General features: G+C 30.0%; 2 protein-coding genes across 3 annotated transcripts; one reads left to right on the top strand and one right to left on the bottom strand.

The window, feature by feature from the left end:
* The first annotated feature begins 3,323 nt into the window (after nt 1-3,323).
* On the top strand, nt 3,324-20,679 carry LOC126900227 (neprilysin-2-like). The gene is made up of 11 exons (XM_050675774.1): nt 3,324-3,662; nt 12,302-12,435; nt 14,777-14,902; nt 14,974-15,219; nt 15,287-15,498; nt 15,575-15,966; nt 16,122-16,424; nt 18,845-18,941; nt 19,001-19,169; nt 19,239-19,489; nt 19,831-20,679. Exons 1-11 carry the CDS (start codon nt 3,634-3,636, stop codon nt 20,170-20,172), a joined length of 2,301 nt encoding a protein of 766 aa, XP_050531731.1. The 5' UTR covers nt 3,324-3,633; the 3' UTR covers nt 20,173-20,679.
* On the bottom strand, nt 20,600-27,699 carry LOC126900237 (nostrin). Of its 2 annotated transcripts, none has more exons than XM_050675805.1 (13): nt 27,531-27,699; nt 25,236-25,331; nt 25,060-25,145; nt 24,443-24,693; nt 23,273-23,430; nt 23,116-23,204; nt 22,922-23,057; nt 22,677-22,847; nt 22,460-22,612; nt 21,769-21,924; nt 21,596-21,698; nt 21,017-21,124; nt 20,600-20,911 (listed from the first exon to the last, which is right to left on the bottom strand). In XM_050675805.1, exons 2-13 carry the CDS (start codon nt 25,320-25,322, stop codon nt 20,805-20,807), a joined length of 1,605 nt encoding a protein of 534 aa, XP_050531762.1. In that variant the 5' UTR covers nt 25,323-25,331; nt 27,531-27,699; the 3' UTR covers nt 20,600-20,804. The 2 variants fall into 2 exon arrangements, with proteins under 2 accessions (XP_050531762.1, XP_050531763.1); XM_050675806.1 differs by lacking the exon at nt 27,531-27,699 and adding an exon at nt 27,104-27,241.

The following is a 27,699-nucleotide window of genomic DNA, read 5'->3' as shown; positions in this document are numbered from 1 at the left end:
TTTTTAACACGCTTATATTAATTTCACCTGTATGTATGTATGCATGTATGTATGTATGTATGTTTGTAACTCTCCAAGCACCACGCGTTATCGCATATTCCGTCGTCTATGGCCTTGAGACTAGACTATCATAACGCATTCACCCCACCCCACGCCACGCTCAACACAAGACAGCAACACTATTCCTGTATAAATTTATTTTTGGTTATCGTACCCGTACACGCGTGCTTGTCATCAATATTATATATATATATAAATAAATTTTTATTTTGACTGACCAATACCATCCGCGTGTCATACGGCTTACGTATATATTTCTACCGCCGTTTATACCTCAGGTATAACGTTAGTCCGACCCGACCGCCCACAAAACACGGCTATTCCTAGTGCATGATACGTTTACGTACTTAAGTCGCTTTACTTGTATATATATACATATTCTAATTACTATTAAAAATATATATATTAACACGCTTTATTCTTATTTAGAGATAGAGAGTGTATTCATTCCGATTACAAAGGATGATTCCCGTATCGTCATTTTTCAGGAGTGGGTAATTTACGCGCCTGCTGCTTTCCTTGGACGTGGGAGCCGTTTCTCAGACTCCCTCCCCGGAATCGAACCCTGATCTCCCGTTATCCGTAACATCCAAGATATTGATAGTAACTACTATCATAACATGAAACTAAAAATTGAAAAATAAATATAGTTTTAAAAAACTAAAAAACACGCTTTTAAAGCACATTAAACTAAAAAGTTTGTTATTCATGTTAATATTATTTTACTGTGCGTTTTTTTTGAGGCCGCGATTTATTTTTCTAACCCTCACTTAATAAATCATTACCTTTCATTTGGTATATTTTTTTGTTATATTTGATCCTTTAACTGTCCACAGGGGGGATTTAAAATGACAACTTTTTTACAAAAAATTAATTTTTTCAACTTAATTTTTCAAAATGTTCCGGAAAGTCTGACACTTTTATATATATCTTAAATTAAAGTTAATGTAATGTACTTTATTATGCAAAAAAAAAATTTTCGGACTTTGTTTTATCTTCAGGGTGAAAATGGCTACCGAATGCTATTTTTGTGTGAAAATTTTCGATTTTGTATTTTCCATTTTTAACTTTATTATGCTATAACTTTTTGAAAAATGTATAGATCATTACAATTTTTTTATGAAAAGTAGTATTTATATAGATCTTTCATTCAACATACTGTTTTTTTAAATCGGACCATTTCCCTATATATAAGCGGGGTTTAAATCTTCAAAATGCATGTAGACAGTAGAACTTTTTCAACTTAACTTTTGAAAGTGTTCCGGAAAGTCTGACACTTTTATATATATATATATATTAAATTAAAGCTAATGTAATATACTTTATTATANATATCTTAAATTAAAGCTAATGTAATATACTTTATAATGGTAAAAAAAAATTTCGGACTTTATTTTTTTTCATGGTGAAAACAGACATCAAATTAAAAAAAAAAATACGATTTTTGTAAAAAAATTCTTTTTTATATTTTTAACTTTATAATGCTATAACTTTTTGAAAGATGTATGGATCAATATAATTCTTTTTTTTATGGATGCATGATGTCTTTAATTATCATTTGGTATAATTTTTTTGTAAATCTGACTTTTTTTACCTGCCCAAAGGGGGGGATTCAAAATGACAACTTTTTCAGAAAAAATTTACTTTTTCAACTTAAATTTTGAAAGTGTTCCGGAAAGTCTGACACTTTTATATATATCATAAATTAAAGCTAATGTAATGCACTTTATTATGGAAAAAAAAATGTCGTACTTTATTTTGTCTTCAGGGTGAAATTGGCTATCGAATGCTAATTTTGTGTGAAAATTCTCGATTTTATTTTTTTATTTTTAACTTTATAATGCTATAACTTATTGAAAAGTGTATGGATCAACATAATTTTTTTATGAGTAATAATAATTTTTAATAATCCCTTTTTCATTCGATATACTTTATCTGAATCAGGATATTAATAACCACCTATTTAAATAATATTATAATCCACCTATTTTTTAAAATTAAACACTATCTAAAGATTTGCATCGAAGCGTTTTTTATGATAGTGATTTTAATCACCGACAGATATCATTATACTTGATCCAAATATGTCACGTCACCACTGTGCCGCGACCCCACTGTGCTGGGTTTTTTAAAATGAAATCATATATTTACATTTAAAGAACTATTTTATGTATAAAATAATTCGTTCAAAATTAAATTTATGAATATTTACTAGATAATATTTTTGATTGAGTACATAAAAATACAAAATACGTACTTAGTAATTTAAGATAATAAATTTAAATTTTACAATATCATAAAGTTAAATAATAATTGAACCATTACAATGGCATATTTTGTATTATCCTTACTGACTATAACACCATTATTTACATAGTTAATCATTACTTAATCTGAGACTAGTTTATGTTGAAATTATGATAATTTATGTTTATAATAAATGACAATAAACTATTGATTTCGCAATCTTTTTATCATAACATCTAACGAATAGTTTTAAATAAAAAAAAAAACTTAGATGGCAAGTAAAAATGGCAATAAATTATTTTTGTACTCTTCAATAATGTACCATAAAAAAAATATTACATATATCATGTACACACAACATGTATTAAAAATTATTTATTGTGTCTTAACTTTTAGCTAATAGTGTTATAGCAATTAATTATTCGAAAACTGTATAGCCATTGCAATTTTTTTTAAATAATTCTCTAACAGACAAATTAGGCTGTTATTAAGTATTCAGTAATTCGAGAGCTATTATTTTAATATGACTATTTATGATGAACTTAATGTAATAATTGTGAGTATTTATTATAACTGGGATACATTATAATTGCACATTAATTTTTTTTTGTTAAAAATAATAATATCTGTTACATAAAGAGTATGAATAGTTTTGCTCATTCACGAGAATAATTCTATATTTCTATTAAATATAAAAAAAGTAACGCGATATACAAAAGGGGGCCTAAGAAAATGTGTCACTGTGCTGATTCCGCGTATCATCTTATTCAGTCAAGTTTGTCTTCTTGCTACAGGTACTGAACATGGCTGATGGGTTAATTGAGTGCAAAACAACAATGTGTTAACGTTTTCATCGACATAGTAATTATTAAGATGATGTTTTGGCGCCACAATTTTGGGGAAAAGTCGTGCCGCGTATTTACCCGTGTTCTGGTTAGAGGGGAGTGGACCATGGAAGGAACTCGCCTCCCGCCAGTGGTTGATACGCATAGCGCCGGCTGTACTATATACTATCGCCTTACCGGCCGGCGGTACAGTCGTCGCGAACGGACCGCAACGCTAACACGCACACCCTGAGCAGAGCGGCCGTCGCACATCAGCACAACACCAAAACGAGTTTCAAGAACAACTGACATCACGTGTTTTCCCTGCCGACCGGTAGACTATTCAAGCTCGACATTTTTACACGGGCGCCGCTCTTAAAAAATTAGTATTGCTGTCGGTGGTCCGTAAACGTTCGGTAATCAAATAGTGGAGAGTACCAGAGCAGCTGGTACAAATCAGGGCAAAGGCGATTCGGCCGCCCAACGACACGATTCCGTCAAAATGACAAATCCACCAGCTACCGTAATCAAGTAAGTTTTACGAACATTTTTTTTTTTTCGAATGTCTTGGAATTGATTATGAACTCTTTAATGTAAGTTTGTTAAACAAATATTGATTTACCACATTGGTGGGATTTTTTCCAATTAACCTGTAAAAATAGATTTGAAATTAAATACCCGACCACCGGAATAATTAAATATTAATTTAACTCACAGGCATACATAATAAATATAATCATTGGTCATAATGTTAGTTAAATGTTGCCGAACTAGGATGATTTCAAAAATATTAATTATACGGCAACGGTACTGATCTTTTTAAAAGTTCGCGATAATGAAACTTTAAATAGAAAATTCATTTTTTAGCCAACATTTTATTTATATTTTCAACGTAAGAAAAAAAAATGGCTTAATGACAATTTTTTTTCACCTAACATGAATAACAGTTTTATGATCCGTGAAAGTTCGCCAATACTTGTTCCGCTTATTATATGCATATTATCAAGTTTTTATGATTTTTCTCATTGACGGACCGAAGCAATTATCTGCAACAGGTCGAACTAGTTAAAACGACCATCATGGTACACATAAAACCAAAACAAATGCCTATGGGCGTAACTTTCTCCCGTTGTTTCAATATTTTTGTTATTGTATAATCGAAAATAATTTCCATGATATATAATAGTCAAATGTCAATGCGGTTGACAACTGTAAACATTGTGGTAAGACGATCCCGAAATACAAATCGTATTGTTCTCCTGATATTGTACTACGCAGCCTATTTCCCTTCTTTTGCCCAAAGCTGTAGCGCATAAAAAAATATCAGGAAGAGTATCATACAAAACAATTTTTTGCTCGCCGTATAGACTTACTACTGTTACGATCACATAATTTACCCACTGACCCAAATACATTTGTTCTCTGACATTTGTTTTGTGTTTGTATAATCAATGGCGTTCAACAATTTTAACGTATTATCTTTGGGACATTCTTGTAGGATACAACACAGAAAATATACTTCTCTACCAAATAATAGTAATAGACAATACAAAATTAAGTTTGTCACACAAAAGATTTTTTAGCGTAACATATTATAAAAAAAAATAATGTTCTTAGAAATAGTTTTATCTTATAACTATCAAAATGGAAATTTTTTCTTTTCAGTCTGTTTGTAGTTCACTAAGAATTTATCCAAAAACTATCCCCTACGTCAGTATGATATTTTTAATACACACATTTTACTCACGTGTAGTGTAATTTTTACATAAAATATCGAAAATTCATACACAAATACAACATTATTATCACTATTTTTCTTACACAGTTTGCGTTAAAAACGTTCAGACATATCTGTGAAAATTTGAACATATTTTTTTAAGAGTACATGAATAGTATTTTCTTAGATATTAATTAATGACTACATAAACTAATTAAAATTAATTTAGTCTGAAAATAATCATAAAAACAAGTGTTTTTTTATTTTTTTATTTTATTTTTTTAGTTTGAACTTTGCCACGCCATTCTATTAAATTTAAATTACTACATTTCTTTTATTATATTGACCCTGATAACAACTTTCAAAGTCCGCTACAACTCTATAAGCCATTTATAAATCCCTGGGTCGTTCTCAAACAGGCCCAAGACAACGAATGAAATAAGTAAATAAATTTCATATAATACGTTTAAAGGTCCATGTATTTACTAAAAATTTAAAAAACACATATTTTTTTAAAATAATTATTGTTTTAGTTTCTGTTAGTTTAAACATAAAATAATCGTTTCAATAGATGCAAAAAAATAAGAAATTATTACCTGTTGACCTATGTAATTCATGATCTGTTGTCCACGGCCGCAAAGTGTTTTTTCTTCTCCTGAAAAATTTAGATTTTGTGATTTAGCACTTGTTCTATGTCATCGCTTTAATTGGTGTTTATTTTATAGATAATTACTTCAATATTATGTTGTTTATTTTTTAATTTCAATAGAATTTAACTCGGTTGTGGTTTTTGTTCAGTTTGTGTCAGATTATTTATATCTCAATAAATAATTAACTAATAAAAAGATTTCTTTTGGGAAAATTATAATAATAATAAAAAAATTAACGGCAATATCGTTTACCATGTAAATACAGTTATTCTTTTTGGTATTATTTTATTTTTCTTTCACGTAGAGTGAAAGCGAATAGAACGGATAGTTCATTTCACACGAAAGTCATATGATAGTTGTTTTGTTTGGGCAAGTACAGCACAATGTGTATTGTGCAGAAATCTTGGTTAATTATTCGATTTCCAAACCAAAAGTAATTTATTATCAAGTAGTAAACAGTCTATTATTTTTGTATTGTTGACTTATATTTTATAGGTGGGTTTTATTAAATTGTTTATCTATTCAAAACATTTGATAGATTTAACGCAGTTAAACAATTAAAATTGACCGCTAATTTACCTGTGTTTTTCTCTAATTCGAAATTTATCTTGATCGTTAGAAGAAGGCGCATTACCAATAGAATTTTCCTAGTACTGATTCAAGTCCATTATGTATTTAATTGTACTATTTAACATGAATTTCTTTTTTTTTTTATATATATATATATCATTAAAATATTGTGGTCAACGCTAATAATCATGAACGTTTATAATTTAATGAAATCGTACAGTGCGAATATTTATCTGATTATTGCAATTATATTACTACAGAATAATTCAAATATTTTTCTTCGGAAAATAATCAAAAACGCGTTGCTCATAAGTCGCATCCTTCACAAATGAAAAACGATTTTTTTGTTATAAAGAATAAATATTTAGCCTTTTTATAGCCTTAAGTCAATATTATGTATGACATTATTGTCAACTGAGTTTTAGAGATAGTTATCAAAGTTCATTATTAAACTACTTTATAATATATCTTGAAAATAGTCACTTTGTTCAAACAAAATATAATCAATATTGAGTTAATGTAATAATGAAACATTATTTAATTTCCATAACGTTACATCATAGTACCTTCTTTAAGTCTTTTTATATTTTTCCTCCTTCATCGTAAGTGGTTAATTTCTTGTCCGTTACAGAGGAAAAATTTATTTAACGTTCTATCTGTGTACGATAAATTGTTTCTCGTGCGCTGCAAATCGGCTACTTACAGATTAAGGGGGGGGGGGAAATATTGATAAAATTACTGTTTTCGTCGAATCCGGTTACTTTGTCCTGACGTTTTGAACGTCTGGACGTATTCCAAATTATACATGAATTCTAGTTTTATTAACGCGTTCGGGTCGGTACGAAGATATAAAGGATCGATAAATTTAGTATTTCGCTCGCCAAATCAAATGAGACAAAACAAGTTTATTAAGCATGTGTAATTATAATAATTTAGGTGCCCGACACGTGAGGCCTTTAAATTATCAGTAATCTGCATCGTGCGTTGCCTTGCATTTGCGTGACTTACTTGCAGCGTATTTTAAGCATTTAACAAACAAAATCAACCTTTAAAATTATTTACTTATATTTGCTTTATTTAAACAACACCTAGTAATAATTTCAGACTTTGTCGTCTCATTCTTAGTGCAGTTACATTTCATTCCTTTTTATTTCTCTAAGTTTTATAAAAAAGGAAATCCTACTGGTACTAGTCTTCCGGTACGAAAATATGTTATCATCCCACACATATGTCAGTACTGGTATCCGCTTCTGCGCCAAAACTGCCAATACTGCCGCACTATTGTGACTGTTGTTAATGATTAGGGTTTTATAAAATCTTTACCCTCCGTTAGTAATCAAACAAAAAACATTTAGACCTTTTTAAATTCTTATTCGTAGTGTAATTCATATGGTGGCGCAACGTTGATTCACATACGTCTGAGTGCAGACGCGACGCTTCCAAAATGATAACATCATTGTTATTGTAATAGTTTTTATTTGATCAACGGGCAAGACTCCTTACTAAAGCATAGAGCTATTGTTTTAAACACAACACAATTTCATTCATTTCGAAACTTCATGTGAACATAATTTTCACAGACGGTTTGTAATATTTAACTTCAATGGAATTATCGTTAAAACACTGGTCACATTTCTAATCGGGCGAATCTCTAGTAGCGATCCGACTGCATTGATTATTGCTGCAATAATTATATTTTATGTTTTTTTTGGCTTGAAGTTTGTGCTAGAATGTCGGTAGTAAGAATTAATGTAAAATAGTTAAATGTGTAAATAGGTAGTTTTCCAGAGCAAGTCAATTGTTTTTATATTTTTGATTTACATTCAATGAGAAACGCAATGCAACTAGTCTCGACTTATTGGGGACAAGGATGGGAAACGAAATTCAATCACTGCGTTGAATGATTAAACACCAAGACCCATGCGGTTGTATAGGACACGCGCCGGTGTATATTATCGCATCTCATGTGCCATGAACAATAGCTCACAACGTAGTATCCATTAGGTTAATCTCAGTAATTTTCATAATTATTGTATTAGATTTAATTGGCACCATCGAGTGTTCAATCGAAATTCAAGTGGTAAGCACACTCTTTGGATGACAAAAATTGAAGTAATTTTGTCTTATATCGGTCAATGTCGAACGCCCATTGAATAAGATTAAATCGTTTTAATCATCATCACAACCCGCAATGTCCTATGACATAAGCTCATGACTATAATTTTTATTACAATTACAAAGACAACAATGCGATTAAGCCATTAGTTATATTTTGCCCAGCACACAAATACACATTATTTTATGGGCACTTAATGCGTCAACATTATCATTGTTAGCAGATCGTACATGAATAACACAGTTAGTTACCTAAAAAAAATTATAAATGAAACATACCATAGTTCTTGATATTTTATCTAGAAAAACTTAACCTATATGTATAAAAATCATTTGCCAACTTGTTTGTTTTAATTTAGCATACATAGTATTTAAGTCATCAGATGTTTGACGACAATATATGCATTCAATAACCACTGCTCACTTTTACAGAACGAATGAAAATAACTACGAATTTGATATGCAAACATATGGGTAAATATCCTAACAAACAACAAGTAATTTCTTGAAAAATATCCTAACTCAAATAAATTGGATTTCATTGAAAAAAAAAACATTAACAGCCATTTAAGATTATGAGAATCAAACCTGAGTAGTTTCTCAATTCCCAACCGAGTGTTTTTTATCATTCACCTTCAATTTGATTTCTTCATGTAAAATATTAATATATTCTTGTATGTAGTGTATGTTATCTCATTAAAAAAATTTCTATTTCATCATACTAACAGCCAATTACATATTGATAGAATGTTAAATTTGTTACAACCCCTATGCACACGATTTTCTTTAAAAAATTTAAACAGTGACATGCACAACAATGCTCACTTCAAACACGTCTTAACTTAATTATTTTGACGGGTCGAACAATGCTGTTGTATTATTTTCAATGATCACGTTGAATTGCATAGTAGTTTACTCTCTCCGCGGTTATGTCATTATTATTGGCGTCGGACAATCGCCGCTTCCATTAGGTCTCTCATTAATGACCGTCCGTTGTTCGCGACAAAGTTGTTAATTTTCGCTGGCAGGTCGTGCTGTCTGAGTTTACCGTTTAGAACTTCTAAACGCAATCTTATTGACAATTAATCTGATCTTGATGGAGAGACCCGATCAATAGTGAAACTACCCTTGGACTATTATCTACAGCACAGATTTCTATCGAAATGGGCAACAAACGAAAATAAATAATTGTATTGTAATAAAAATAATGAAATTAAAACGGGCCACTACATTTGTAAGGTCGTGAGGCGCTGAAGGAGAGAAAGTAATTGGCCGGAACGTCTTTGGGTCAGATCCACTGTGGGGTAAAGGTCAAAACAAAATCGTAACCTTAACGAGGCGCTCAACAATCTTCTGTTGTTTTTTTACACAAAGAATTAATTAAAGTTATGTTGAACGATCAAAATGTTTAAATCCGGATACAATGATTATTTTTTTAATATAATCTTGTGAAAATATTAGTCCTCGTTGAAAATTTGATTTAAAATTTTATTGTTTTCCATTCAGCGAAAATGCATAAAATTCGGCAGTTATTTAAAGTTAATTTCGACAAGTCACGTTTGACGGTAAAAGTTCAACCTAAAAATGTTTGGGATATTTGAGGTGTTTAGAAAATGTGCATGTGCAGTTCTATAAATACTAGCTAATGTCATTAGATATCAAATACTGCACGCACTAACGTTTAGCAAACAAATAAAAATAATAGATTGTTTTATAAAACAAATATTGTCAGTATAAGACAATACATTTTAATTAACTTATCAATTCCCACACACGACTAGGATGTGCATGTGATTCAGAGCAACGATAATAAGCATTTAACATCTTAAATAGATTGTGTTATCCATGTAATAGTCACGCTAAAGGTTTAGCGTATTACACTTATAATCGTTTAATACATTTTTTACTCGCACGAACATAGTTAACGGAGTTAAATACATAAAGTCATTAAAATGAGATTTAATGCAACGATTCGATTAGATGGCAAGTAACTACTATGACATAATGTTATGAGAAAAATTGTTTCTTTATATTCTTAAAGTTTAATTTTAAGCTTTATTAAAGTTTTACTCAACTCTTTAGCACTTTACCCGAGTTTTCGCAGTCCTGTGGTAATTATTTAAGCGGTCGACATCAATAAACAAACAGCTCTTGATTAATTTCCCATTGACAGGTTTTGCATTATAAGGGCCTTTTTTACTAAGTCGCGCTTTTGACAAAGGCTAATTATTTATGCCAAGAGATGGCAAAAAAAGACAATATTTGGTTTATCTGACCACGTTTAGTATTGAAATTTTTAAGCATGTTCACAAATCAAGCATAAAGATACACAAAACAATTTATATCAAGTCTTTCGTCGAAATAATCAATACTGACCTTCACTGAACGAATAGTGTTTATTCTGGAGGAAATCGAACCAAAACGTAGGTCGTAATAATCAAATTCATCAAANGAAATAATCAATACTGACCTTCACTGAACGAATAGTGTTACAATGAATAATGTGCGGGTGGTCGAAGCTGTGTCGGCAAGAATGTATTACTTTTGTATTTTTATTTTAAGATCGTTAAAATGACGATCAGTGCGACAGTTGCTCGAATACGCCGCAGTGTAAACATAAGTAATTTGCTGATACCGATCTATTGATGTTATTAATTTGGAATACATTAATATTGACCTTAATACGTTCACAGCGGTTAACAGTTGAACGTTAAAGCTACCGTACGATTTTTTTTGCAAATTTCTTTTTTAGGAACTTGAACAAGACTCTTTGTATTTTTTTTTTTTAAATAAATTATTCATGATTTGTATTCCATATGCTGAATAAACTCGTTTACTTGTTCGGTCAGTGATCTCACAAGTCAACTTATAATCCGCAAACTTGTTAACCGTAATGTCTCGAACGGTTATAATAAAATGCAAATGCAAAAATGTATAATATTAATCGCACATATTCGACACGTTTACTAGTTGTAAAATAGAATACGCAAGAGGAACCTGCCGTTTGCTGTTTTTAAAACGTATTATATTTAACTAGGAAAAAAAGATCAGCTGACGCTAACAAAACCGCGACTTCCGCATGAAAAAGACCTGTTGATCGATTCTCATAAGAAAACCGGAGAGAAAATGAAAACATCTGTTGGCAGACGTCGTGTGTTACAATAATTTGTTTCGCCATTAATCACAAAGCCGTTAATAGTGTTAACGATGAAGGGATCTGCGCCAGCGCAATGTTATGCACACAAGATTTTCCCTGTTTTCCCTTTCTTTTTTTTTTTTTTTTTTTGTACAATGCGTTAGTTCATGTAACGAAAATTTTAAGCCATTTAATCGTAACACATAAGGTGTACACTGTCAATTGGTCACGGACGATTTCACGAGTTCCCTGGTCCGTCTTCGCACAAAAGTGACGATTTTTGTGTCTTTTGACGGTGTGCAATGACTACGTGTATTAATCATCGGATAGAATTATTATAATGACACAAAAGTTATAGATTGTCGCCAGCACACGATCGCGGTGTGAAAAACAATCGTTTTAAAAATAATTGTTATTTTTAGCGTACAGTCAGGTGTTTAGTGGTAAGGTCGTCTAAAAACGCCCGCCAAAATTATTTTAGTTTTGAAGTTATTCGCGTGCTTAAATCGTTTTATTTACGGCTATTGCAATACAGAAGACCAAAGGTCATTGCTCGGTCTACCTTTGGCATTGGTTAAGAATTTTTTTTGCTCGATGATCTCAGTTAATATTTGTTTTTCGTTAATGGTTTTTATATGAGTCCTGCCGTCAGCAGTTTGCACATGAGCAATTACCAGTATCAGTGTAAAATTAATTATTTATAGATTTAATATTTATATTTTTTAAGTTTGCAATTATCATATGAATTGTATACAATTTTATTGGAAAACTAATATTCATATAATGCATAATAGCATGTCGTTTTTTAATTGGGTGGAATAACGTGAAACATAACGACTATAGTAAAACATATTTTACTTTTACTTTTACAAGAGACCAAATATTGTCAAAAAAAAACAATTAATTCTTGCTATTTTATTTTTATTAAACTGTATATAATAATAAAAATTTTCTAGTTTAAGCAAAATGTGTTATGTTACAGAAACCCAACATGGTGGAAGAGGAGGACCACCTTAGAAAGAAACTTGACCGTCATAGCCGCCTGCACGGTGTTGGCGTCACTATTCCTAGCCTTAGCCTTGTCCACGCTGTACTTTAACCACAACTGTAATATGGGTAAGTAATATTAACGGTATACACGAGTCGATTTTCCGATAGATAATGAGAAAAAAAAAACAAGTCATCAAAAACATGAACTAAAGAGATAAGAAACTTATAACGGGCTACTAGGGAACCAGTTTATAATGAGAGCATCGATTTGTCTGTGTAAACTGACCGGTATTGTTGCTCTACATAATTTTAATATTTAACCCGATAACAACACAAAATTGGTTGCAGTAATTATTTTATTTTACATCATCGACAATTGCGTCGGATTAATAAAAAAACGTTGTCCTATGATTATGCGAATGAAACTTTGGTTTATTTAAAAATTTTCGAATGACATTTCAATACATTTTTATACAAGTTGTAGATTTGTTTTTAATTTCCTTTGGGGCCTAGAAATGTAATGATTTTTATTCGACTCGGAGTAAAAATCCAACTACCTGCTTTGAATAAAAGTTAATAAAATATTGACTTGTGGAGAACAGTCACAATAATTCAATTACTTCACCAAGTACTACGATGGCACAGCGTACGTACTTATGAGTAATAATATTAATTAAACGGCGTAGTGATTACAATTTATGCGCGTACCGACTCCAAGTCGTTTAGCGGAAACCGAAAAAACCTTGAACATAAGAAGTTATGCTAGCATTGATTATTTTAAAATATAGGTATTATTAATAATGAAATGATATGAACTAATACACTATCTATAATTGCTGGAGTTTGTTTTCGGCTATAAAACAATAAATTTTGCTAACAAGTTGTTTTTGTGAATTTATTCATACGTAAGATAAAATTATATAGAAACATAACGTTTTATTTATAATACGAAATAATGCGCAATTCGTGTAATTTTTTTTTCAATAAGGCTAAAAATAAACACATTACAGATATAATCTTGCTCGCAGAATGTTTTTAACTTTATTAGTAAACAATATTATAAATTTGTCAATCAATGTCAAATTCGTATTATCTATTATTTTAAAATTAAAAAAAAAATGGAATTACTTTTGTAGTTATTACAGTCCAATTATGTTTTACGACTTATTTTTAATAAAATTATTTATTGACATGACCAAGTAGAAGTTCAAAAAAAATCAACTTTTTTATGTTAATTGTAAAAATACGAAGTGTGTTACTTACGACATTTTACAATTACATAATTTATTACCATATTAATATATCTTCTAAATCTAACACAACTTTTTAACAACCTATTATTGTATTCATGTTGATTTGTATGAATGAATGACCTATAAGTAACTTTTTACTAGTTTTTGATTGGCATTTATGATCTGATTATTTTTAACGAATTCAAAACTATAAAAGATAATCTTATTAGTAAATAACTAGTCGTATTTAAATTTGATTCTATGGTAACTTTTGTTAGCTTTTCATTCGTTAATTCTACACATTTGAAAAAATAATTTTAACGTGTCAATCAAAATTTTAATTTTGACGGTTTCTAGTTGGCATGTATTTGAGAGTTCTAATCGTATGCGAAAGTATTTTAATATTTTTTGCGCATCTCCGGTAAGAATATATAAGTAGGCAATATTAAAATAAAAAATAAATATTTTATTTAAATAGTTAGCAGATGACACATTTTGGTCAGCTTATTTAACTTTAAAATAAATTATTTAAAAAATGAAATGCGAGGAATCGTTTTTAATGCAAATTATTTTATGGCCCGATGAGTGGCAGTTTTAAATATAAATGATTTTCACATTAACATTTTATTGATTCGATTTTATACCAACACTTAATCCCTTTATTACAGCAATTTATATTTAAATTCTATAATCAAGTCTATAATTAAAAAAAGGATAGTTGATATCAAAGGACGTATAGTTTTAAAAATTAATTTTTTAAAAACAGAATAAATTTTTTTTTTTTTTTTTTGTGAGGTCTTGAATATAAACATATTTTATTTATATCTTAAAGATTTTTAAAATAAGTACCGATAAATCGAATACAATTAAATTGTTACAATTCGAGTATATTTCCTAATAAACAAAAAGTGTAATTTTAAAAATGAATTCTAGTAACTATAACTACTACTATATCTGTTTAAAATTAATACAATTGTTGTACTCACTAACTATACTTAATAAGCAATACAAATAAACTTGACTAAATTTATTGTCTCTGATTCTTTTTTATCTTGACGCTGGAGTTTCATTTTTCAATTATTTTAAAATCATGAGAGTTGTGCAATATCTAAATTTCTATTTTTTCCAAATAAAATCTATTATGCATTATTTATTTATTTTGTTTATAAACGCGCACTTTTTATTGTTGTATAGAAAATTAAATATATTTAATATTTCATATGTGTTTGTCACAGAGAATTTACCGACGATATCAGCTGAAAACAATGGATTGGTAGGTAAACCTCGTGCTAGAAGCCTATTTCAAACCAGGGAAAGAGAAAAGGAAAATATATGTTTGACTCCGGGTTGTGTGAAAGCCGGTAAGTGTTTTCCTTGGTCGTCCATTAATAAACTTATCTTGTAAGCCATGTGTCTTGTTCTTTTATATCAGCGTCGGCCGTCCTTAATAACATGGACCCATCAATAGATCCATGTGATGACTTTTATGAATTTTCATGTGGAAACTTCATCAAAGAGACAGTCATTGAAGACGACAAAACATCTGAAACGACATTTAGCGCCATCAGCGATAGTCTATTAAATAAACTTAGATTAATCATCACCGATCCTATTAAACCAAACGAACAAAAACCATTTAAAATGGCCAAAATGTTATACAAGTCGTGTATGGACAAAGGTAAGTAAAATTATTAGTTCAAAATAACAACTAAATAATGATTAACCGTATTATTATTTTTGATTAGAAAAAATTGAAAAGCAGGGATTGGGGCCAATTAAAAACATATTGAAAACTCTTGGTGGATGGCCAGTTCTTGAAGGCGATAAATGGAACGAAGCACTTTTTTCATGGAAGGACAGTGTGTACAAATTCCGGACAGTTGGTTATAGTGTTGACTATTTCATAGACTTTTCTATCAGCACCGACTTGAAAAACACTACTTCTAGGGCTATTGATGTAATTTTTTTTTTTTTTGCAATTCATTTTTAATAATTTGTGTTGAATTTCATTTTTTTTATATATTTTTTTAAAGCTTGACCAAGCTTCATTAGGTTTAAGCAGAGAATATTTAGTTAAAGGTCTCGAAGAAAAGATTGTTTCGGCTTACTACAAATACATGGTAGATATCGCTGTATTATTTGGAGCTGATCGCCAAAGAGCTACTCGCGAACTTAAGGAATCATTAGACTTCGAAATAAGTTTGGCCAAGATATCATTACCCTTAGAAGAACGTAGAGATGCTGCCAAATTGTACAACCCAATGTACATTTCTGAACTCCAACAAAGGTTCCCTAGCATACCATGGTACGAGTACATAAATACTCTCCTATCTCCATTGAGTATCCGATCGGATGATATAATAATTGTAAACTCCCCAAAATATATGGCTGATCTGGAAGCCCTTCTAAGCACAACGCCAAAAAGGTAAAGCTCTTTTTATTTGATTAAAATTGAAGAAAAAAACAATGAAGTTTAAAAATTAATTCAATTACACTGCTAAAGCAATTTTTTTTTGAAAGTTAATGTGGAAAAAAATACTTAAATAAAAAACAAACTTAATAAAAATCATATTTTCTTAGAATTCAAGCCAACTACGTATTATGGAGAGCAACAGCAGCTTCTGTAAGTTATTTAACCGAAGAACTTAGAAAAAGACAACTGGAGTACAGTACAGAATTGTCCGGAAGAACTGAACGAGAACCCAGATGGAAGGAGTGTGTAGATATTGCTTCCGGAAGTTTTTCACTTGCAATTGGTTCGTTGTACGTGAGAAGATTTTTCCACGAAGACGCAAAAAAGAACGCTTTAGAAATGGTCACGGGTATAAGAGAAGAGATGTTGAAGATTCTGTCACAGGTTGATTGGATGGATGATAAAACTAGGTAAACTAAGATAAAATGTAAAAAGATATCTTAGATTAGGTGAATATGTACTACTAGAAGAAAAATTTTACTGGACGCTTAACGTGTTTTTAGTATATTAACCAAAAATACCCCAAAAAACGATCGTTAAATATTAATTTGATCAAAAAAAGTCTATCTTTGAAATTTTAATGAGAACCATTTTAACTTTATTATATACATTAAGATAGTCATTTTGTGAAAATTTGACATTTTTGAAAAAAAATTTAATGGTCGCTTAACGTGTTTTTAATATTTAGACTAAAAAACCAAAAACGGCCTCTGTTATTCAACTTCTGGTCAAATATTATTATTAGCATATCAAAATAGTTTGATTTTTACCATAGGCTACAAATTTTTTAGTTTCAAAATTATGAGTTGTAAATTGATAGCATGGATACCATAATTAGCATCATTATATAGTATATTTCTAATATGTCTCAAGTAAGCTTAAAATTAAAATGAAAAAAAATTGTTTTATGCAGTTTGGCGGATATTATAAGTAGAAACAAAAATATTCACTAATCATAAAAATTTAAATCTTTTTTTTAAATAAAGTATAAGCTAAAATATTTAATATTCTTAAAAATATTATTAAATGGCGGTTGATCAATAAATACTTTTTTTTTAATTAAATATTATTTTTTTTCTATCAAACAGTTCATTTATACTAAATATAATAAATAACATAAGAATGCAATTTTATGTTATGATAAAGTTATACATCAGTATATATCTAATTAAAATTTATGAAAAATCAGCAAATCTATATGAAACCACAGGTTAACTTATTTTATTTCTCGTGGTCATTAAAACATTAGTTACCATTTTAATTTTTGATATGAATATAATTACATCATAATATAATTTTTTTTAAACTAATACAGTTTAAATATAAATTGTAATTTAAGCTATAGATATTTATTACATATACACATTATTTCATTTTTTTACGTAAAAAGTCTTTGTAACTCATTTTTTTGTCTATATACTGAATTACATTTGACAATTATTATACACAAATTTTTAGTAAAATTTACGTTCAATTTAATTTTAGTATATAATGGAAAATTCAAAGACCAAATATCATCATCTAACGATTAAGCTAAAAAATATATTATTAGTCAAGAGCTATCATGAAAAGGTTCTGTATTAGCTAATTTTTTACATTTTCAAAGTGTGGTCAAAAAACCATATCTATTAGTCATAATCTATCTTCAAAGCCATTAATATACGAAAATTAATCGAAAACTAACAGCTCCATAACACTTAAATGTAAAATCGTTGTATAAGTAAAACTTCTCTATACGAAGTGGATAAAGTTAAAAAAATAATAGTAATGTTCAAAATAGATAAGAATTTAAATTTCTGAAATCATTAGATACTGTACTAGATATTTCGGTCACTAATTCTTTAGATACCAATTTTTTTAACAATGAAAGTAAATTATTTATTTTTAAACCTGTTTTTAGCGCTTAGACTTCAGAATATAATACAATTGCCATGAGAACTACACATTCAATTATTAAAATAATTGAAAAGTATTTATTGATCAACTATCATTAAATATTTTTAAGAATATTATACATTTTAGCTTAATCTTTATTTTTAAAAAAAGGTATAATTTTTTAAGATTAGTGAGTAATTTTTTTTTCTACTTATAATGTACATAAATATCTTCCAAACTGCATAAAAAACATTTTTTTTTTAATTTTAAGCTTACTTGAGATCTACTATAAATATATAATATAATGACGCTTAATTATGATATCCACACTATCAATTTACGACTTAAAATTTTGATACTAAAAAAATCGTATTCTACAGTAAAAATCAAACTATTTTGATATACTAAACATAATATTTGACCGAAAATTGAATAATACAGGTCGTTTTGGGATATTTTTGGTCAGAATACTAAAAACACGTTGAACGACCAGTAACATTTTTTTTAAATATTCCAAATTTTCACAAAATGCCTATTTTAATGTATATAATAAAGTTAAAGTAGTTCTTATTAAAATTTCGATGGTCGACTTTTTTTGATCCCCTTAATTTCATGTATGCACATTATACATACATGAAATTATTTAACATATAACAGGCGTTAAAAAAATAATAAGCTAAAATCATAGCTAACATATTTATCAGACTGATCTAACATTTTAAAATTATAAAGTTACTTGTAATAAAAAATAAATTATGAAGCGCTATTAATCCTTCCAACTTATCACATACAAAACAATAAACTTAATTTTTAAAATTTTTCATACTTAATAAATTAATTTATGTAATTGTAAAATAATATAGTTTTTTAATTAATAATCATGACGATTGTGCTTGTGTGTGAATTTAAATGAAATTTATTTTTATTATTTGGATTAAAAATTTTTCGGTTTCAGGAAAAATGCTTTAGACAAGGCAAAATCAATGACATCTCATATCGCATATCCAGATGAACTTTTGGACGATTACAAACTGATCGAGTTTTATGGAAATGTAAATACAACATATTTTTTTAAATCTTGTTCGTAACTAATATTTAGTATCTCTTATAGCTTGAAGTTAATGACGATGATTATTATACCTCAGTTTTGAACTTAACCAAATTCGGTACAGACTATAGTTTTTCTAGGCTAAGACAACCGGTAAACAAATCCGATTGGATAACACACAGTAGAACTGCCATAGTAAATGCGTTCTACAGTGCCATTGAAAACAGCATTCGTAAGATTTATTTAAATTCTAATCTCAATATATTTTATAAATTTGATGAGTATAATTATTTGATTATAGAATTCCCTGCCGGAATTTTACAAGGAGCTTTCTTCTCTAGTGACCGTCCACGGTACATGAACTACGGTGCCATTGGATTTGTAATTGGCCACGAAATAACTCATGGTTTTGACGATCAAGGTAGACAATTTGACAAGGATGGTAACTTAGTAGACTGGTGGGATGAAAAGACTAAACAAAGGTATCTGGAAAAGGCGTCGTGCATTATTAACCAGTATGGAAATTACACGGCTAAAGAAGTCGACTTAAAGGTAAAATAAATGATTAAAAAATCATTTTGTGATTCATACTTTTTCCAAACATTTTATTTTGCCGATTTATAAAGGCAACACTATTGTATAAATGGTATAATATTATTCGCACCACTGTATTGTCTAAAGATATTTCATCTCTTATGCAATATATTTCCATAATGTGCTTCAATACATAAACATAATATTAAAACCATCAAAACACAAAATACGAAAGTATATTATTCTTGCTATAAACTTCTATACTTTTTTAAATATTAAGATTTAAACTTCTCAAATTCTTAACTGCATAATATCAGTTACCAATTAATACTTATTAATTATGAATTATTCTATGGTAGCTTAATGGAATTAACACGCAAGGTGAGAATATCGCTGATAACGGTGGTGTAAAAGAGGCCTACTACGCATACAACGTATGGACTAGACGACATGGCATTGAACCTAGACTGCCAGGATTACAAGACTATACACCTCAACAAATGTTTTGGATCAGCGCAGCTAACGTGTGGTGTTCCAAGTATAGACCAGAAGCTTTAAAGAACCGAATCACAACTGGTTTCCATTCTCCGGGTCGTTTCCGAATCATAGGACCATTCTCTAACCTAGAAGACTTTGCCAACGACTTCAAGTGCCCGTTGGGTTCCAACATGAATCCAGTGAACAAATGTCAAGTGTGGTAATCTTGTAACTACGGCATAACTTTAAGTACAATCACATTCATCACTCTACAAAAAAAATTCTACCGGTGACACATTTGTTACCGTTGATTTTTGAATTTTAAAAACCCGATTTAGTCTCAACTATGTTGGAAACAACGGGTAAACTCTATACCTAACTCACGCGAGCTTTATCTGTGGTAACATTATTTATTTATATTTACTTACAATTATTATTTTATCTATTTTACTGTAAATCTATGTGGTATTATTATTATTATTATTATTAGTATTTGCTATTTTTATTTTAATTATTACAATTTTAAATATATTTATATGTATCTTTTAAGACACTGTATGTACTCATGACATTATTTTATATGTGTTGAAAATAGGATTTTAGTATTGAAAAGAGAATGTTTAACATATTAAAAAATAAAAAATAGAAATGTTATTTTTATAATAATAATTATGTATTCTGTATTTTAACGTTATAAAAATAAAATAAAACAAATTGTATATACAAGTCAACTTTTATGTCAGATTAGTTAGAATTGAGTTATCTTTGGTAATTTTAATTGCTAAATTTTAACTAATGCAACATAAAAAATAATTATATATAATATACACATATATGATTAGCCTCGTGAGTTATTTCAGTCTATTTCTACAACATAGGTAGCAGGAAACACTCCGGTTGTACCTTCTAGTTCTCCATACCACCAACCATCTGACTTTTTGCTATGCACTCGAATAATATCACCTGTTACATTTTAATTATTCTCAAATTAACAAAATTTAGTAGTGATATTAACTTTAATGAGAAGGTATTAATAATTATCTAAACATATTAAAATAACATTCTTACCGGGTTCTAAGTTAAGCTCATCGTTTAGTTTTGCTGTATATGGATAGATAGCTTTACACCGTGGACTACTAACGTCGACACTATTATCTTCGTCGCTTGAGAAGTCATCTATTAGTAAAATTCTCCGAAAATTAATATGATTCATATCTTAAAAAGCGTTAATTAAAAAATGAAGTTTGTTGCCAAGAATGAGAAAAAGAAGTTTTAATAAAGAATTACGCCACACCAAGAAGAAAGAAAATGTACCTTTAAGATAGCAATATAAAATAGTTTATTAATTATTAAAATTATAAATAAATACTAGTGAGCAATAATGATAATTACAATTTAAAAAATGATATACATGTAAAAAATGTCAACGATATATTATTAAATGTTTACCAACAAAAATTGTTTATTATTATAAAAAATTGTGTTAATTTTTTTTAATTGTACTGTGCTTAGTTTTAGGAAGCCTCATAAGGTCTACAAGACACAAATGACACAGTGGCTTAGAACCAGTTTTGTTCACCAAACGCTTTGTTAAATCATAGAAAACATTCTCATATATTTTATCGTGCTGTGCACGAAAATACCAACCGATGTCAGTGCCGTCGGCCGACCCTCGATCAGACCAAGTGGGTCCATTATGTATGCTTTCTTCTGGCGCAGAAGACAACTTCAGACATACGGTTGAAGGCATCTACCAGCACACAATTTAATATTTAATATTTAAAATCGAAAGTACTAAAATTATATTATCTATGGCATACTTTTAACACAGAATGTTGATAACCATTTTTATCTCTACTCGTTTGTATGTGTTGAGACAAGGCATTGGATGTTGTAGGTAGTCTACCCTCTAACACATCTAGAGCAGTCACTACTTTATATTTGACTGCTTCCAAATATAAGATCATAAGATTTGTCTGTAAGAAAATAATAATACAATGAAGACAATAACATCATATTAAATAGTTTGATTAATTAATGATATTTTTAATAATATATAATGTAATATATATCGAAAAATATTTTAATTTTATTGAAATATATTTTTAACTTCACTAATTTATAGACTCAAAATGTTCTTTGGAAATAATATTGTTTTCTTACTCATTTAAAAATAAATCTTATTTTAAAAAATGCAATAATAAAAAAGCAAATAATTATTTTGACTAAACTTAAATTATGAAAAAAAGAATACATACTATAAATCGAGAAAAATAAGTTACTGCTTATGTAAAAAAATTTCAATAGAAAAAAAAATAAACAATAGATATAGTTTTTTTTTTAATTAATTGAAACTTTAAATCACTTACAGAAATACATTTAATAATATCAATAATCAAATATTTTAAAATAATTATAGTATAAATATGGCGGGCTCAGCTTTTTCTTATACAGACTTATACAGTCATATTTTCAAAAAAATAATAAGTTTTTATTTTTTTATTTACTAACATGGTGAAGTTTTTCATTGACGTTCTTATACGAATCGTCCTGTTTGAAGCTGGTAGAATTGTGCATTGCGTTTGACAAAGTATCTAGGCCTTGTTTGCTCCTTCTCTCCCGTTCTAAGTCTTGATTAATTAATTGTAATATTTTTGTTAAAGCCTAAAAATAAAATGGCTTAAGCACAATCAACCACCTTCATTACATAGAACATTCTGAATCTCACTGATATCCTTCTCCTTTTATTCATAGCCAAATGTGTGTGCTCCGGGTAAAAATCAGGCAAAACTTGGACACTAAGGTCTTCGTCTTCATATTTGTTCACACTGTCTGCAATGATACTAAAATCTTTTGGTACGTCGCATTCTGTTACCGGCTCGCTGAGACGCATAGAAATCTAGCGAACAAGTTGTAGTTAATAATGTAAATATTAAGTTGGCACATACAGTTAGAAGAAAGCTTTATGTTTACTTGAGAAATTTTTGGACCTATTTTCTGGTATGATTGTAGCATATGATGAGCGTATTCTTTTAGCCTCAATAGCCGCTCCTCTTCCATCGTCATAAAACTATTCTCTCCATTGCTAACTGACATTTCCCAATCGAGCCTAAACAAATCGTAATTAATCGGTTGAAATGTTTAAATTAATACAGTAATTCACTCACTTGGCTCTGGCTGTCCGGACACAGTACGTGTAGTATTCGGTATAACTTTTTTTGACAGATTCTTCAAGCTTGCGTTTTTTGCTTTCCAACTGAAACAAGTACAGCTATAATTTATTATTTATACTTTTATGCAGCTGACCTCTTAAAATGCACGTACTTTAGTCGCATCCTTATTAATATTACAGTTGCTCGTAACAATCGAATATGTCGTAACATCGGCTACCGTGTCTTGCATTTTTTCATTCTCCCTTGCAACGGAAAAACTTTGTTTTTTACTCTTTCGTTCGGCCGAACGCCATTCATTCATGTTCTTTTCTGTTAAAAAAAATTATTTCATTTTAAGTCAATCGACTGAGAAATATTTATGATTATATTAATAAAATTTAGATGACATGTGTCGCTTTACTGGATGGAACTCACCACACCCTTTTATGCCCTAGATTCTATGCTTTGCAGGACTCCGCACATATTATTGTCATATTCAGGTTATTTACTGTGTAATCATTTTTACTGGGTATCTATTTTTATTAATTCTGTCCCTCCTAAGATAGGGGATCCCCGTAAATATGATATGCTCGCGGTCGGCAAAACTTAGCACTGACACCGCGTAGTGCAATATTTTTTCTACAATATAAAAAATCCTCATTCCAACCGTCGAGTTCAATTGAACCGTATTGAATTTGATTAAGACGCCGTACCTTATATTGCTAATATAGTGATAGTTTATCAACTATGGATTTCGTGTCACATGGATACCGTTAAAACGGACAACACGAACCGTTTCAGAGACGCTCGCTGATTTCATAATGTATTATAACTATGCGATATTTTGAGTTTACTGTTTTACTTATATCTATTGAACACTATCTATTCTGCTTATTTTTTTATCAGCCCGACACTTTAGTAACGTATTATATCATATTGCTCGAGATATCATCACCGTGTATCTCTTCTCGTTAAATGCATAATCTTTTAAAATCCATTCACTTTCCACGCTAAGTCCTATTGTACTGTTACTTTCTTGAAGCTAACCACATGCCATTGAGAAATGGTCATTGCGCTCCTAAGCGAACCTACCGCACGCGTCACCGACTAACACAATTAATTTTCCACTATCTTATAATATCTACTCACTATCTTTCTATTAGTATGTTACTATTGTACAAAAGAACATAAAAATATAGGGAAAATCATGAACACTTTTAAATCGAGAAGGAATTGTTAATTGCCAATGTTACGCATTAGATAAAACATTCATGCAATAAAAACACGATTAACACCACTTAACATACCAAGTGCTTAAAAAATAACATATATCGATACTCACTAGTTTTAGTGACATCACACTCGACAGTTTTTTTGATTTTATACTGAGTGTCTTGTAAATTTTTCAACGGCTTGACTATATCTTCTTCTAGTGTGTTTGCAAAACACCGATGAACCTGACCGTCGGCCTCCATTTCTTTTCCTATATGCATCCATGCATTTTGGACGGAGCCCACGCCGTTCTTAGCTACTTTCACCAGTTTTGCTGAGAGCTTAGATAGTGTCTTTGCATAATGCATTTCTACCTCGACTCTAGAAAAAAAATAATTTACATAATGTCGATTATTTATATTAGTTAGAAGTGAACATACAGCATTAACCAAATGATAATAATAGTAATCTGAACTACGAAGTTTTAATGATTATCGTTTATTTGTTATTTTTTCTTATTAGCGATTAGAAAATAATAATTATTTATTTTTTATTTTTATTAATTATTGATAATGATGCGAAGTTTTAATAGCATGCGGTAACTAATGATTATCATAAACGAAAAATAAATGTTATGCATATTAATGACTAAGTAATGACTGAGGTATTATGTCTCATTGTTAACGATGGTCCATATGATGTTAATGTTTAGTTAGCGAAGGCAGAACACTCCTACAAAATAACTACCTTTCTTGCATGATGTTTGCCAACTCTTTGCAAAAGTCGTTGCCCTTTTTTACATATTTGCGCAGTTCGTGATACCTCGTCTTGCCCTAAAATATCACGGTCAATTCAATTAGGAAAATATGTGTTGCCCACAATATTAGGCTATTGTCGTGGGAAGTTGTCGAGGTTGAACTTACCATGGTGTCGAATTCGAATCCTCCACGTATTGTATATCGTAATCTACTCTTCTTGGCCGATGACAAGGTTTTGGTATTTGAATCCATCGTGCAAATCTGTCAACAAAAAAATATAAAATTTATTGCTATCGCACTAATAATGCTGTAAAAATGTATTTAGAAATATGGCTCTGTATTTTCTAAATGCATTAAATTATAACTCTTATTATTGTGTTTATTTTATTGAAAATGTTGTCTAGAAGAACCAGTCGGTCAGGCACTTTGCTGTAGCATACGATATTTATAAAGTACTCAAAGCGCGGCCGCCTCACTAGTTTTTGGGTTGTTTTGAAAGTAACGTCCAGCAGACCGTCTAGGCTCATCCTAACAAGGTCATCTGCTTTCTCCAGACCATAAAGAAGCGCAACACATTTATGATAGTACAACGTTTTCATTATTGTTTTTATTTTCAATGCAAAATAATTGATTAACTTGTTATGATATTAATGCATACGCATTTAACTGGCAGGTTAATTAGTAACGCTCCAGAAAATTAATTATCTCCAACCCCTAAAAAGCATTAAAATAACCAGCGAGAAACGTCTGGCGAAGTAGAGAAATTCTCACGTATGTCGATACCGAAAAGGTTAATTCCAATCGGTATAAGCGTAAACGGGCATAACCTGTTTCCGTGACATTTTTGCGGGAAACAATGCCGAGTTTCTCCAAATAAAGAAAAATATGTAACAGCACAACTATATTTATCATTACCGTTGCTGTCTTGTTGCCGTTAACCCCCAGCGGAGAAAATTGTTATGTGATTTCACACGTATCGGTTGGAGCAGATATTATACACTACCTATACTACAATTACAGGTCTCCCGAGTTCATTAATGTATATTAAATGCCGTATTGATGGTAACGAAAACAGTGACAAAGCTATTGAAAAACTTGCCCTTGTAGAGTCATCAGTAAAGTTTTGAACAGCGCTACTAGTGTGTATATAACGTGCGTACACAGAAGCGTGATGACAATCAACTTTATAAAACTGTGTTACTGTGGACGTTAAACATCCAAACACAAGAATCGACATTAAATCGTTAATCACGATTAGTTCTACTGATTCCCATTAAACACCGTTAAATTTGTCTTATAATCAATTTAATATCTATACGATGTTTCAACAGTCTTTACGAATCGTTGCCAAACGTTATGAACTAAATTGCCGTAAAATTGAATAATTCGTGATCACAATTTGTCATTCATTGATTTTATTTAATTTGTAAATTCATTTTGTTAACAAAAAATGTATACTGCACATAACTAGGTCGATTGTGAAGAGCGCGAAATAATTAAATGAACCATAAATGTTGTTTTATAGTTATCGGAAACGGCAAATAAAAATTTAGCTTATCGCGCGATCGAAACTCAAGATAACATAATAACTATTATCTGAAATATACTGATATACACATACTGAATATACTTAAATACTGAAATACATCTGATGTATTAAAATCACTAAATATATATACAAAAATATTTGTTTTAATTTAAAATTGAATAACTAAATATGGGGAAAACAACTATTTTAATATTCAAAATTTCAACCAGTCAACGAATTAATAATCGGCGTATTGGTAAACTATTTTTATTCAGAACACATACATGTATCAGACAATTTACGCGTCATAAATTCATATCATTTAACGATGCCAGTGGCCAAATTATAATTCCAGCTCGTTAAAAGAGAAACCACTGTCGGACGTTTCAGGTACAAATTACCACGTAGAGTCAATTAAAAGAATGCGTTTCTCCAAAAAAAAAAAAAAATTGTAAAATATAATACATAAAAATCATTAATAGTGAACAATAGTCAATGTGCCCACCGAAATATATCCACAGTATCATTTGAACGAGCATACATATGATGTTAATGATAGACTCGGTTTCCGCCAAAACGTCTATTATAGTTTTCAGTGAATTCTGTGCATTTAGTTCAACGTTGATACGCTGATAATTAAATTAGGTCGATTTAAAATAATTAATTCGTGTGGCCTAACAGACCATGGCCAAAGATAACGTCTGTGAGAATACCCAAATAGATAATAGTCACTCGTAAGTGTTGCAACGTCTTCGGGCCACTCCTCGACCTTAACAGGACACGCTTTTACTTCCCAGGTGTTGGTGTTTGTGGCGACAGTCGTTCAAAGGTATGGGCTACACAATGGCCGGAAACGAGATTCTGGAACGACTTCGCAGTCGGTCCATTTATCATTTAGTCAGCCCGAAAAAATTATTATTATGATTGCTTACTAGTTGATTGACAAGCGAAGAGTCCTCCGCGGCCAACGCATCCAACCTGAGTACGTGTTCTAGTCAAGAAAACATACGCGCACGGGGTTGTACACAAACAATGATAAACAGCGGACCAATCGACGTGCCGTCAATCGGGACCAGTACGCAGCACTAACCTCATAGCGGC

This window comes from Daktulosphaira vitifoliae, unplaced genomic scaffold (genome assembly GCF_025091365.1).
Source record: "Daktulosphaira vitifoliae isolate Bord-2020 unplaced genomic scaffold, ASM2509136v1 Scaffold_3, whole genome shotgun sequence".
Lineage (NCBI taxonomy): Eukaryota > Metazoa > Arthropoda > Insecta > Hemiptera > Phylloxeridae > Daktulosphaira > Daktulosphaira vitifoliae.
The sequence above is the reverse complement of the archived record's forward strand: the minus strand, read 5'-3'. Positions and strand labels throughout refer to the sequence as shown.

What these genes read in the sequence shown, in the direction of transcription:
- LOC126900227 (XM_050675774.1), top strand. Translation starts at nt 3,634, where the DNA reads ATGACAAATCCACCAGCTACCGTAATCAA. An exon ending in TAACCACAACTGTAATATGG is followed by an intron (nt 12,436 to 14,776) that starts GTAAGTAATATT and finishes TGTTTGTCACAG; the next exon opens with AGAATTTACCGACGATATCA. An exon ending in CTACTTCTAGGGCTATTGAT is followed by an intron (nt 15,499 to 15,574) that starts GTAATTTTTTTT and finishes ATTTTTTTAAAG; the next exon opens with CTTGACCAAGCTTCATTAGG.
- LOC126900237 (XM_050675805.1), bottom strand. Translation starts at nt 25,322, where the DNA reads ATGGATTCAAATACCAAAACCTTGTCATCGGCCAAGAAGAGTAGATTA. An exon ending in GCAAACATCATGCAAGAAAG is followed by an intron (nt 24,694 to 25,059) that starts GTAGTTATTTTG and finishes TTTTTTTTCTAG; the next exon opens with AGTCGAGGTAGAAATGCATT. An exon ending in GTCCGGACAGCCAGAGCCAA is followed by an intron (nt 23,058 to 23,115) that starts GTGAGTGAATTA and finishes CGATTTGTTTAG; the next exon opens with GCTCGATTGGGAAATGTCAG.